The 14,852-nt window shown below is 37.6% G+C and overlaps 1 protein-coding gene across 5 annotated transcripts in view; it reads left to right on the top strand.

Annotated features, from left to right (window-relative positions):
• The window catches only part of PCCA (propionyl-CoA carboxylase subunit alpha), a 284,839-nt gene that overhangs the window by 214,939 nt on the left and 55,048 nt on the right, over window positions 1-14,852 (top strand). For all 5 annotated transcript variants that reach the window (XM_083820666.1, XM_083820667.1, XM_083820668.1 and 2 more), the window contains one exon: window positions 11,432-11,485. In XM_083820666.1, coding sequence (XP_083676792.1) covers window positions 11,432-11,485 — 54 coding nt within the window. The remainder of the gene's footprint in view (window positions 1-11,431; window positions 11,486-14,852) is intronic.

Raw genomic sequence — 14,852 nt, 5'->3', positions numbered from 1 at the left:
TACATCTGAGAGCCTTAGGAGAGGTATGTGCCCTGGTCGCAGCCTGTCTAGGGCATATCAGGGCACACCTAGGATGTGTGGCAGCCCCCTCCCTTGTGCTTTTGTTTCCTTTGCAAGGAAGCCCATCTGCTCTACGCAGATGGGCACTGTGGAGTGCCTGGCCAGGTCCTCAGATGATAAAGGGACCAAAACCCTGGGTTCATTTTAATTTTCCTGCAGGAAGGTCTTGAAAACCTTTGTGCTGATTTGGATTACTGTGAAACCGTAGGATGCTACAGAAGGTGATGAAATAGTGAAAACTTGGGATCATTTGAGCAAGAAATTGCTCAGATATAGTCTTCAAGAAAGAGGGTGGGGACAGACCCCATAGTATTTCTTAAAATATGCAGATTCCATCACTGTTTTTTGTTCTTGTTTTTAGTAATTCTTCAGCTGATGACAGTTTCTCATCGTTTTCTCCACTTTTGACTAGAACCTACCTCTCATTTGGGGAGGCTGAATTAAATACCTTATGGAGTGTAAGATTTCCATATATTTTTCCAAAGATGTTAGTGGCTCTGGACTCTGCATTACATTGAGATATTGAGAATTTGGAATCTACCTTTGCTGAAAATCAGGGAAGTACCTATAGGTATGTTGTTACCGTAGGATTATATGAGGATTCAGATTTGAAGGGATTGGTTATTATTTAATTTAAAATAGATATATAGAATATTCTTTTATATAAAACATAATTTAAATATCATATTAGCCTTTCAGGCAACATTTAGAATAAAAATGAACAGATGACAAAATTATTTCTGTGAAGAGAGAGTGGAAAAGAGGACATTGAGTTGTTGAAAGGAACTGTAAGAATTCAGGTAGAAACAGGAAGGGATAACGGTGGTTCAGAGTGGTATCCTGGAAAGTAACAATGGCTTAGAGGTAAAAAGACAGACATATTTTGGGACAGTGAGGGTTATTTTATCCCTCTACCTCCACTCCCTTGTAAAAGTAAGCTGGATTTCAGTGAGCCATGTGCCTGTAGGAGACATCATCTATGACCTGTTCCACCTCCCTAGGGAAGGGGGTAGAAAAGAGAATAAGCTGCTTTTTCCTTAGAGCTGAACAACTCATTTTATTCCCTCATGTGAACCAGACTCTAAGGGGACCTCCAGATAAAATGAATCCAAGAAGTCAGGAGATGGACTTTAACCTAGCTGCGAGTCCTCTATTTGACAGCACACTACAATCAGGTTGCAAGTAGGCACCTACTGCTGTGACCTTGCTCAGAAGGATGAGGTTGCCCAGAAAAGAATGCAATAGGAGGTCCTCAAACCCTCTTTGCTTTGGCACTACTTGTGTTAGGGCAAGTTCTCAAAAACCACCAACACCCTTCAAATTCCAAGCCTTCTCTGTGACAGCACCATGCGGCTAAATTTTACAACTCCTTGGTGCTGTTTTATAGTACCTTTAGGGAGGATTCAGTTTACTACTCTACTTTCATTGATCCCATCATCAAACACTCAGCCCATCCTTATATACCATCTACTTGCAGACAGTTCCCTCTAGCAAGAGGATTCTCTGCCAAAATAAATTCTTTGTCACCATCTCACGCTAACACTTGTCCCTCTTCATTGTACCATACGTACCACTCCACTGGTATATCATCAGCTCACACTGGTTTCTCTGCTCTGCCAGCTTGCCCTAATGAAGCTTTCCACCCTTTAAAGGGATCCCAGGCCTGGGATGTGGAAAACTCTTGGTGGCTCTTGGCAGCTTCAGCAAGGCAGCTTTATGATGGCAATGGTGATGTCTTCTCTTCGTATTTTCTGTTTTTTTGAAGTGTGGTCCCTGCTGAACTGAAATTCTGGGACATGGAACTCGGTTGGACAAGGCCCTGAGCAGCTCAATATTACTGTGATATTAGCCTTGCTTTGAAAAGGGGAGGTGATTACCTGATTTCCAGAGGTCCCTTCCAGCCTAACTGTTCTGTGACTCTGTTGGGCATCTCAAACCCTGCTCTAAAAAGGTCTTTATCAGTCACAGCAAGGTGTAATTACAAGAGTAATGGAGTTACTAAGCAAGAACATGATCCTCTAAAGCTGAAATCATCAGTCTCAGGCATCAAGTGTTTTCATGAATGAAATAGATCAAGTTTTATCAGTGGAGTTTTCTCTACTTACAGTATTATGTCTCATTCAGTGTTGGCAGTGCTTATTATTTTTTCATTTAATTTATTTATTGCATCAACAATTGCAGCAGGAGGAGAATATTCTACATCCTAGGATATGACAAATTTAAGTGCTTCTCTGACACAATGTTTCTTTTGATTATTATTTTGGTTTATAATAGAAAAAATGAAAATGCTGTAGGTTATGAAGCCTTTGTTCCTGGGAAATGTCTGACATTCTGGGAAATGTCTGACAGGAGAACAAAGCCTGTGCCCAAGTATTCATTTCCTTCAACCCAGTGGAGACTTTTCAAACACGTGTAATTTTTTTTAAATATATCTTTATAATTTTTTTGTACTGTTTTGAGATCTCAGATGTAATCTGCGATAATGATATATATGTTTCTGGTCTGAAGTATCATTACTTCAGCAGACTCATTTTCTTAAACACTGAAAGTGATTTTGGAAAGCTTTAGTGAACAGTGTACGTGAAGACTTTGACAGTCCATTCTTCAGCCCTGCGCAATTACTGCACGCACTCTGCCATTGCCTTTTAGCCATGAATTGGGAATTATTTTTGCTAGGTAGTTTCTAGAAGAGGAGCACACAATGATTTGCAAACAGAGGCAGCGAACTGGAGTCTTAACAAAGCCACAGGTTTTCTAAGCTATACTGTCAGGTAGGATCATAGAATGGTTTGAGTTGGAAGGGATCTTAAAGATTGTCTAACTCCAACCCCCCTGCCATGGGTAAAGAAAAGCCCAAGTGTGAGCCCCAGCACTGGATTCCTGATGGCAGGTATTGAGCATTTGCTAGATCATTGCCTGGCTTTGTTTCAGCCCATCCAATAATGGCTGACCTAGACAAATCTGGTATAAATTCATGCCATGTAGTATAGACCTAAGCAGTGGGACTGGGACAGCTGTTGCCATTTGGCTTGGGGACCAGCCATTTGTGCGTGTCCCACTTTCATTTACCAGTACAGAAACACAGGCTGCCCATCTTTTTCATGTTTGCTCATCCAGTCTCCCACATCTGAGAAAACAGCTCAGCCCTGAAACTCCAAAAACGCTCAGTGGATTTGATACACAGAAACTGAATTATTGCCTCTCTTGACACTCTGTTGGCATTGGAGATAAGTACAAACAAGCTCTCAAATATCCCAGGTAAAAGACAAATACAAAAGCCTGTGGCATACAGTGTAGAATGCCTCTCTGTGTTTCAGGCTTTTATTTTTCTCTAGAGGTATTAGTATCTGTCTATCAGGGCTCCATTATTGTTTTTATGTCTTTCCCTGCAGTTGCACTAAGAGAGTGATAAATTTTGGCAAGTTTTTTATTTCAGCCTTATCATTGCCTAATAATTGCTATGGCAGTGTGGTTTAGCTTCATTTGAATTCCTCCTCGATCCTGTATCAGAAGAGACCATAAACAGTTGATCCCTACACACTCTGTCCATGTATCCTCCCTCAATTGCCTCTTTTCAGTGCTGTAGAGTTGTTCCTTGTAGAGAAGTTTGTCTTTACAATGATGTTACTCTCTGAATATTTTCCATTTCTATTGTATCTTTTCTGAGCTGTGGGGGCCAGAACTGTGCTCTGTATTAAAAGCACAGTCAAAACGTAGACTTGTACTATAACTTGATGGTATTTGCTGATGTGTTGTTCATTCTCATTACTAATTATGAATGTTTCCTTTTGCTTATTTGACCAAACCTAAACATAGAGCTGATATTCATATTGAATTATGTATTAAAACACCTAAATATCACTTCTGGATGTCAACAGCTGGAGAGGAGATGGGAACCTTGTGATGTCCTGGTGTCACCCTTGGCAGGCAATGTAGCTGTTCTTGGTGGAGGTGGGTCCTTCACAAAGGACCAGACAGGAGCAGAGAGAAATCATAGTTAAAAGGAATTATGAAACTTCATCAGCCTGTGTGATCATTCAGTGCACATCTCCTACGAGTACTTGGAAAGACCTGAGTGATCTGCTTTAGATAATTATTAGTTAATTCATCTTGCTGGGTCAATGAAAGATTCTGTGCAAGGAAGTTGGTAGTTGTACCACTTCATCCTTTACTTCCAGGAGCTGTAGGGAGAGAGAAGATGTATAAAAAGCTAGCTGGTTTGGTGCTTCTTGCTGTAATTGCCAATAATGTGTATTAAAGCAAATATTGCTACTGTGGCTTGATTGACACTAGCATTTGCCAAAACTGTTAAAATTACTACTTTTTAAAATGAGCCCTGAACATACATATATGTAGCATATATGACAGCAGTGTGGCCAGCTCATGAGTCATGAAGCATTTTAAAAGAGCAGATACCCGTTACTGTCATACCAGAGTACTTGTTTTGATATTGTATTGATATCTACTTTGAATAGCAAGTACCCAACCCTCATGAGTGGTCTACAATTTGTGTGAAGTCAGTTTAACTCAGGGCTGACTTAGTGCTTGTCCGTGGTTTAAATGGAGAATGTGAAGAGGAAAATTCAAGGAAATAGAAGATAATAAGATTACAGATTATTCTTGCCTTTTGTTTGTTCGTTTGTTTTTAATTGAGAAGCTGGAGCAAAAAGCACATAGCACCATTCTGTCCAGTTCTTTCATGAATATGATTTTCTTTTCATTCAGGAAGGAAATGAGCGATCGACTTCTATGCCCGATCAATCCCTCTGGAATTAATTGTCCACTTGTCAGAGGGAGTTCTCCTGCAATGAAGCTGTATCTACGAACAACATACTTCTCCCTTTCTTTAATCTAATGAGATTAGTAATATCCTGTGCTACTCAAGGGGTTAATCAAATAGCGTTAGTTGTTGCAGTATCTAAAAGCATACCTTTTTTTCCAAAGGAGCTTTAAATTTTAATGACAGACAACATTCCGGATGAATAGCTGTAAGTGTTGTTTGTGTGTCCAAAGACCAAAGCATTGTATTCAGCTGTTGACAGACATCATAATTTTATACCTAAACGTTGAAAGGCAATGAGTTGTTCTCTTGAACATGGTAATACATTCAGAGAACAAAGGGGAAGAGGGACATGGAAGAGCAAGAAAGGACGGTAGATCCTGCAAATGGTCTCTGAGTCATAACAAACATTGTAAGATCTAGGATCGCAGGGCAGTGTATTACCTGCACAGTGTCTGCCTGTGAGAGCAGAACATATCACAGCATGTCAAAAGGAGGATAACACCGCTAAAAGTTTCACTCGTTTTATGATCTAATGTAATAACAGAAGAAATTTCAAAGTTCACAGGGAGACCCAAAGTCATCACAGTACTGTGAATATACATAGCTGGAGGAAATGTTGGCCTGGGGCAAATGTCTTTTAGATTCATTCTTTAGCAACACCAAACAAACAGTCTTTCCTGTGTGTAGATTTTGGTGGTGGCTTTTTTTTTTTTTTTAAGCCTATCATCCACTGCTTTATAACACCACCTTTGTCAGAGGGTTAAGGGAGCACATGGACATTGTTAGAAGGTGCTCTATGTATATGTGACAGCAATACTGCAGTGGCATTAATATTAAACTTTTCAACATCAAAAGCGTGGTAAAAAGATGTAACAAGTGGCATTAACATTGAGTATCATCTAAAGAAATATTGGAAAGGAGCTGTTTTCATTTTTTCTGTTTATGAGAGCAGAGGAGTTCCTAAGCCACCTACTGCAATTAAATTTCAGGCATGAAGAGAGTAGTTCTTCTTTAAAGGTTATAATATGGTGCCTCAGACACTTATAAATGTGCAGGTGCAGTTCCTCTGTGTGGATCAATGCCTTGTAAGCCATTCACACTGTGTTTTACATTTGTATTTGTACTATTTGGGAGTGGATTCTGTTTAGTCCTTGGAAAAGGATTCAGGTAGCTTGCAACAGGTGATGGGGGATGCCTATATCTTAGCATGTTGGAAGGATTCCCTTTAAAGGGAAAGAATATTTAGTCATAGTACTATTTAGGCCAATCTTTAGAGATCTTTCACATGTCAGAATGCCTCATACACAGCAGGACTTGATCATCGCATTCCCTACAGGGTGACTGCTGTCCTTGTAAGAACCTGGAAAATGTGGACGTGCCCTGAGGTGGAACAGCTAACTGAGGCTTCATTTAATTTAAAGAGTGATCTTAAACTGATCATGGCTATGGGTAGAGCAGCACGCAACATCTAGCCAAGTTTCTGTCTGTAGCTTAATGCAGTAAGGTGAGGAAATGATGGCACCACCAGCGGAGAACACTACATTGTAACAAAAGTGGGGTGATTCCTTCAGTGGAAAGGCTTGCAAGGCTGCACAGGTCTGGACATATAGTGCGATGCAGTCTTCAGTGGACAAGAAAGCTTGGTCACTGCCTGTAGATAGGTGGTCCAGTGTCCATGCCTGACCTTCTTATGGGTCAGCCATGCAAGAAGACTACAGGAGTGGGCTGCTCTTGCTACATTATTTCTGGGATGAGGTTTTACCCTCCTGAAACTTTGTGGAACTTGCCTGGCTATAATCCGTGGACCGGGATTTTACGCTGTGAAAAGGGAGTGCTGGAGCGTTCTGCTTTCTGCAAAGGTTCTAGGGGAAAACGGAAAAATAGAGAGCGAGATAAAGCCAAACCAGTCTTCACATTTTGACAAAATGATGACTTCATGCTTTCATGCTTACTTCTGCAGCTTTCTTCCCCTCCCTGTCCCAGCCATGGGATTCCAAAGATGGGATTGACATACTTGAATGGTGGAGCATTTCAGATATCCATGCACCTTCATCTACACAAAATTTCATAGAAGAGTTACTAGCAGCTGAAGCTGCTATAACTTCACAAGTTACAATACTTTTTTTCTTTCTTTTTTTTTTTCTTTTCCCCATGGACTTCCCTATTGTGGCAGTATTTTATTTTATTTTATTATTTTTTTTTTTTTAATTGAACCTGTCTGGGAATGATTCTGGCCTATATTTCACTAGGTTTAATTCTCAAGAATTTACAGGTAGTGGTGAAAATGTGAACAGCATTCTCCACTTAAAATTCATGACATAAGACATTCAGAATTTCTGGTAGCAAGCAGTTGAGGTGAAACAATAGGGGCTGCAAGAACTTCTGCATCTTGAAAAGCAGAACCATGCTGGGAAAACACACAGTGTTTCACTCACAATTTTATCTATAGTCTTATGGAATTATTTAAGGTACTTATCAGCAGGTTTTCTGGGTTTGGGATTTTTTTTTAATTTGTTTTGTGTAGTCTGGTAGATGTTGTCTGACTGGTAATGTAGTCATGCCACTGCTTGAAAAAATTGCAAAAAAGATGGGCCAAGTGACAACCTTTACATTTTCTGTAACAAATAGTCTCCAGCTTTACTTTCAACAAATAAAGGTAATATATATGGTAGTTGAAGATAAATGTGTTTGGGAAACTTTAATACGTTATTTCCTTTGCCAGTGAATATTCATTTTGACTTGACACATTGTTTTTTTTAAATTGTAAGCAAAGCGAAAAATTGCTTTTGCTCTGTTTCAGTTTCTTTGTTTTGATACCATTTCCTCTCTGCAGCTGCTCCCATCAAGCAGCTTGGAGAGCCCAAGGTACCAGAAGATTTGTGAAAAATTTTCCGAGATCTTGTTATTGTTTAATAACGTCCGTGTCAGTTTAGAGCCTCTTTCAATAATATATATTTTATATTTGGCTGAGCTGCTTTATCCTCCTTCACGTAAAGGTTATTATCACTTTTATCTGAAAGTGCTCATCCACTGCAGGCTTAATGCAAAGCTGATTGTAACCCTACTGCATCTTACAATGAATAGATCATTGATACTCAGCTAAGTGGAAATAATTTTCTATGGCAAAGCAGAAGAATTTAAAGTCATATCACACTAACCTCTGGTAATTTTCTGGGATTTACAGATTAAAATGATTGTTTGTGAAATGGCTGTGGTATAGCATACACTTAAGGTAGAGTAGGAAAATCGAACGCATTTTGTATGATTGTGTACACTTGTCTATTTTTACATGCAGACACAAGCATTTTGTTTGTATATACATAGTGTATACAGTATAACATACTCCAACCTGTGTGTAAAAATACATATAATATTTATGTGAAACTCACGCCCATTTGGCAGCTTTGAGAGTACAAACATTTTCTGACGTGATTTTTTTTTCAGAGTAGGTTTAGCGTGTTACTTTCTCATCAGGAAAAAGCTTTATACTTTTAACTTGTGTTATGCTAATTAAGGTAGCCCGAAGCTCTAGCAGTTGAATGAATGAGAAGAGTATCAGTTATGTGTATAAGATCACGTAATTGGTACGAACGATGTAATTTTACTGTATTCACAGGTGAACATACAGTGTTGTTTTGTCTTTGTTCAAGTGGTAGACTTCCTGTGCTTTTTCTGTAAACCTCTTAGTAAATAATTTACAATTTATTAGGAAAACAATGGTAATGCATATAATTAGCTATTCTCTTTTGTTACCTCTATTTGATTACTTTCCTGCTATCACATGCAATATGAAACCATCTATTATGAGGTATAGAATATGTAAATATCTAACTTAACAAGAGTAACTGGAGACTGGTCCTTTTTCTAAAGAGGTGGAAAATAAAAGAATAATTGTTAACCGTGTCCTTTCATTTTCTTGAAAACATCAATTACATTTACAAATCCCAGAAACACAAGCCCACCAGTGGAACAGAAATAACTCCTTTCAATATGCTTCAAAAAATCTAATCACATCTAACAGCTGAAATTTATTTACAACTGTAATTTGAAACATTAATTATGATAATGTGCTGACTTCTTTTGTAATGTGTTTCTCAAAAGCCTGGCAGTTCTCTTTTTGGTCTTGGTGTAACGTATGTTTTGTGACTTGGAGAATTTCTCTACCTTTCTTTCTTATTTTTTTTTTTTTTTAAAAAGATACCCAGAAGGAAAATTTCGTTTCCTCCTCTGTATTTGTTGACTGTTTTCCTCCCCTTCCCCATTTTTTTCCCCTTTACTGTCTGTTATTTCAAGAGATGGATTTTAGTTCTTACACTGACTCTTGATGCTACTGATGACTGAATGTAGTGTCTCTCTTTTGGACACAGTAAACAGCAGTGAGGATTCACTATACTGTAATACCAGTGCACTTCAGCAGTGTCAGACCAGGAAAAAGGCTGTTTATATCTTTGTCTTGTCTTGTGACCATAGTTTTAGAAGGTGTCTTCTTGATTTTATATACATATATATGATTTTTATATATATATATATATATATATATGGTTTTATATATCTAGTCCACAGGTTGCTAAATTGGCTTGCTAGCTTGTTTAGCTGGAAGTAAAGACAATTTGTATGAGGAAATACTTTTTGATTCTTAGTTGTGAAAAATAAGTCAAGTTGTCAAGATACCTGGCTTTACTTTGAAAGCCTTTAAAGAGAATGACAAAAGGGCTCTATTTTTCATTTCATTTTTGCTTTGTTTCATTTTGTTTTTTAATTTGTGTTTTTATGTGTGATGGGGAGATTAGCCAAAAAATGGAATTTTTATTAGGACATGAAAAGGTCTCTAATGACCCTTGAAAGTGGACAAAAGAGTAGCACAATAAGTGACAGAACTCTAACGAGGGTGGAGGGCATTCCAGGAAAAAAAGAAATTAAATCCTTTAATTTTTTTCGGCTTGCCATTTTCTGACAGCTTATCAAGTGGTTGGGACTTGTTTGTTTTGGCATGCGGTTCATTCATTGTAGGCAGCCGGTACTTTGTTCTTCTTTGTGGTTTCCAAAACCTGATTGTGTTTATCCTAGACTGTGGGAAAAGTGTATATTCCTGTTTCCTTTATAAAAGTAAACGTCAGGTTTTGTATGAAATTTTATTTCCCATATTTTCCATTCCATTAATCATTATTGTTGAAATATGTCAGGCTTTGGCACATCATCTTTTGTTTTCATATGATTGTACAGATTGCAGTGTCAGTGTGTGACCTGTTAAGTCAAAAAGTACTCGTGTTTGGGCCATAGGAATTATTACTTCATAAAGTGTAGTTGAGGAACACGCACTATTATTAAAAAGGGACCGGCATTTAATTTATGGCTATTAAACTTACTCAGGGGGTTATCTAGCTGTTGTTGTAGAGCGTTTTTTCACTTAGTCAAGAGGAGACAAGACTAATGGCTCTTCACATACCTGAAAGGTAGCCGTAAAAGGAAAGGGAATAATCTGTGTTTCCTGTCTGTGATGAAGAAGAGGAGTAATAATGTGCTGCAGTTGCAGCACAGGATATTTTTAATCAGATATTAGGAAAAAACTTCCTCAGAATAAGGATGCTGAGAACTCTGATGAACTGCATAGGGAGACTGTGGAACCTCTGCAATTGAAAGATTTTGAGGGTGGGTTAGACATATCTAAGTGATGTCTGCTTGGTTCTGCCTGGGGTACCAGACTAGAGAGGATCTCTAAAGCAGATTTGCAGCCCTGTTGCTAGGATTCATGGCCTTTGAAATGCTGAAGATCTCAGTGCAGCTCTCTGTTTGCATTTTATACTCACCTTCTCGATCTGTATTAGTATGTATGCATGTTGTCGTGTAAGTATTATGTCTGCATTTCATGACTAGGGCCCTGATTTGGGGTCTATATATGCAGTAATTTAATAGCAGTAAGAAAAAGAAAAAACTTTTTGCACTGAAGAAAGAGACAACTCACAAGAAAAAAATTCTTTCTGCGTTTGACATGTTTAGATTCTGGGTAACATTGTGTTGAATCAATAACATTTTCTTTTGCATTGTCTTGTGGCTTACTGACAATATAATATTTGAAGACTGTTTCATAACCTCTCTCAACTCAAGAAGTGCAGTAGGTAACCAGATGTTTCTTTTTTTTTTTTTCTTTTTTGAAGTAGGATCATTGGATGTTTGAATTTTAAAAAGAGATATAAAAGTTTCTCATTCGGAGAAAATGAAATTAATATTACGTGTGAGCAACAGGAATACAGAATCAGACACTTAGAGATGGCAAAAGCCTCTTTATTCATAACATTCATCTTTCTGCAAGCCCAAGATTGTTCTGCATTGTACTTGGTCATACTTGTTTTCATTGTTCTTCAACGTAAATTTTATTGAGTTGACTGAAACAAAACCAAAATCTGAGTTAAGTACGAATTAGACTTCTGGTACTGAAAGTCTTGAAGGAAATGCCTGCTTTATCTATTTTATGTGTAGTTTTGTGTACTCAGTTTTGATTACAGTGATGAGACACAAAGAAAATAGAATTGTTTCAAATTTCTGAGAAGCTTCTAATCAGTTTTTAAATCTTTTTTTTTTTTTTTCCAGCGTCTTTCTCGGAATGCCTCTGGAAATACAAGCATTCAGTTTCTAGGCACAGTGGTAAGTACGTGTAACTATTGTCAAGAGTTATCTTGATAGAAGAATATAATGTAAACAGAAAACAGGTAAATGATACTGGCAGCACATTCAAGCATGCGTTTGTGAAGGTTAGGATTGTGCAAATATTTTGAGCTTAACAGCTGAATTTAGGCAAATTTTTAAAGATAACTTCCAAAGCACAGTGCACAGTATCTGCACTACACATTTAAATTGATTCAAGTCTGCGTCTGTTTCATTTACGAGGGTTTTAAAAGTGACTGGGTGTAAACTAGTAAGCTTATTGCAAGATACTCAGGTTTGATCCATGTTAGAATCAAAACCACTCTTCCCCAGCACCTCAGCATTCTGATATATGTTGCTTCACCATAGCATGTACTCTCACATCCCGAAGGCATGTCAGTAACTCTCTTATAAAAAGACTGCTTAATGATGCAAAGTGCTTTTTTTCACTCAAATTAAATATGCTCCCAGATTTTGTTTGCCGGGGAGGAGTACATTTAAAATCCCAATCAGATTTTACACCATTTCACAGAAATTACTCAGTAAAACAGATTTTTCATGTGCTGTTAATCTGAGTTAAGTGTTAGGTGATGGGCACTTATAAACGTGTGTGATTGAAGCAGCATCCACTTCCGTGATTGGCATGATTAAAATGCTGTCATTGAATTTTTCCAAGTTCCTTATGCACCTGAAAATGAAATAAAATTGAAATATCCTCTACATTAAGTTGTCCTAATTGCTGTCGACAGGTTTCTCAGTAGTGACACTAACAGTGGAAAGTCCAGGAATGAAATTTTCCTTTTAGAATTTAGTCCTGACATCTTCATGCACTTTAGGTTTTAGACAAAGATACATTAAGATTGCATACGATAATGCTTTCATTCCACTTACGATTAGTTCTTCTACAAATCCTATGAAGACATTTTTGAGGAGGTATAATATGGTAAGATTAAACTTAAAAGAATACCTGTAGACTTGCATGGTTTCTAGAGATGAAGTCTGCTCCTAATATTTTTTGCTTTTTTGTATATCTGTATATGTGCACATACACATGTTTATGTCTTATTCAATATCAAGCAAATAAATAAAACATAAAATACAGTTTTTCTCTGCAACATTGTTTTTGCAGTGATGTTTCAGCTCTGGAGTTGCATCCTGCATATGCAAGATCGCTGCTAGCTGACTGATCTGATAGTCTTGGGTGAAAACAAACACAATTACTCCAAGTAGATAAGATACAAATATTAATGCAACTTCATAACATAATATTGAAAAGATTTTAACTGAACCCCAAATGTGCTGTAGCACTGGGAAAGTGACATTAAAAATTAAATTTGTTAAGTGAGATGTGAAAACATTTTGTATTCATATGTTAGAGGTGCCCTGGAGTTCTACCTACAGACTATAACTGTTGTGCTGGGCCTCGTGAAACAAGATAAAAAAGACAAAAGAGGGTACAGTTTTGATTTGGTTTTGACTTTAAAAAATTGATGATGAAACGGCTAATAGATTATAATATATATCAAATCTTACTGACAAGCTCATGTTGTGTTTACTGGATCCTTGTTATTTTGGGAAATCAAGTGTATGATTATAACTAAAATTCTCCGGAGGACTAAAAAGAAAACCCTATAGTACTCTCTCCCCCATTTTGATTTAGTATAAATTATGTGTGTGTCCTGCTGATCAAACCCAGGGAGAGAACTTCAGTGAGCAGGGTAGAGATGCAGTAATTAAGTCTGTTTCCCAGAGTTTGCTCTATTACCAGATTTCCCACATTTCCCAAGACAGAGTCTGCACTTGTGACTAGTTCTTCTAGCTTACTATCCTTTTCCTTCTCCTTCCCCTTAAGTTAGTTTCCTTTATTTAATGTGTCCTTTGCTCCTTTGACATCCTTGTGCTCTTCTGATTTCAACTTAATGCCCTCAGCTTTTGTAAAGAGTGGGAAGGTTTTTTCCTTACAGTGATATCCTCTATAGACTGTCTACATGTATAGGTCTACAGTCTATGTGTGTGCACATGCACAAATGTAGATGTTTAATCAAATGAAGGAATATCATGAATGAAGGTTCTAGAAATGCATTTTGGGTTCTCAATTACATACTTCTTATTAAGCGTTTACTGACATAAAAATACAATCAAGATAGTAAGTGAAAAGAATATTTAGCAGCAAGAAACTGATTTCTCATTATTACTGTAATGTATTATTATCAACATAGTAAACCATTTATAAAATTATTCTGCTTTTTTTTTTTCATAGTGGAAAGCATTAGGTATAGCTGTGAGCATTCTGTGTTACTTTTGACGGGCAAATTTTGATGGCACTTCAGTGGTGGCAGACGGTGTGGTGCTATTTAGTGTACACACTGCTGGCCTGTCCATCAGCACGTATTTTTAGAACGTGCTGATTGGGAGCACGCCTCCTTGGCATGTCAAGAGGGCATCAGCTTAGATAAATGGTTTAACTTGATTTTTTGACATTGGACAATAGAAACAGTTCTGCTGCTGTTTTTTGATGAAACACAAACCTCTGCTTCAGGAAGCCAGCTGCCACTTTGAGGTGAAGTGAAAAGCATGCTTCTCTATTAGGAGCATCCTTGATATTTCATTTAGCTAAGCGAAGGACAGAGAAAGCTACATTGCAGCAGAAAGACAACAGTATAATACGAATTCTGCTGTGTAACGTACGGCAAACACAGACAGTAGGGCAAATGTTTCTATTAGTGTGGCAGCATATTTCTGTTGTTTTAAAGGAGAACAGGGAAAATGTTGCTTTTCCCTTAACTCGTACCTTTGAGTGCACGCTTAGCATCATTCAGGGGGGTCTAACACAATTTTGTTTTTCTGATCACAACTAGATTTTTTTGCTCTTTAAGTATTGTTCTGTCTTCAAATTAGAGTGGCATTAGATAGCTTACTTTCTGTGAATTGTTTTTTAGTAGAGGGTTATTTAACTTAGATATGATACAGGACTTGTGCTATTGAAAGACATGTGAGGGTGCTTCTGCCCAGAGAGCGAGCAACTTTTATATACTTCTAGCTGTAATAAATGGATGGAGACTAGGAAACTACACTGATGTGGTTTATTTTTCTTGAGATGGTAACATTTTGAGTCCTAACCTAGATTATTTCAGAACAGTTGATGTGTTATTGTCATGGCTGAGATTTTACCTGAGTTTTTACTCTTTGCTTGTCTTTGGTGGACATGATGCGATATCATGTGCTCATGGAGTCCTGCTATTCTGCCATTTTACCTAAAATTATTCAGGTAGTTTTATTTACTAATAGCATTATTGTTAACACCAAGAAATCTCATTGTGATATGTACTGTACAAAGAAAAAGGAAACAAGATAATCCACGCTTCAG

This window comes from Anser anser (assembly GCF_964211835.1).
Source record: "Anser anser genome assembly, chromosome: 1".
NCBI classification, from domain to species: domain Eukaryota; kingdom Metazoa; phylum Chordata; class Aves; order Anseriformes; family Anatidae; genus Anser; species Anser anser.
Note: the sequence above shows the minus strand (reverse complement) of the source record. Positions and strands in the feature narration are given on the sequence as shown.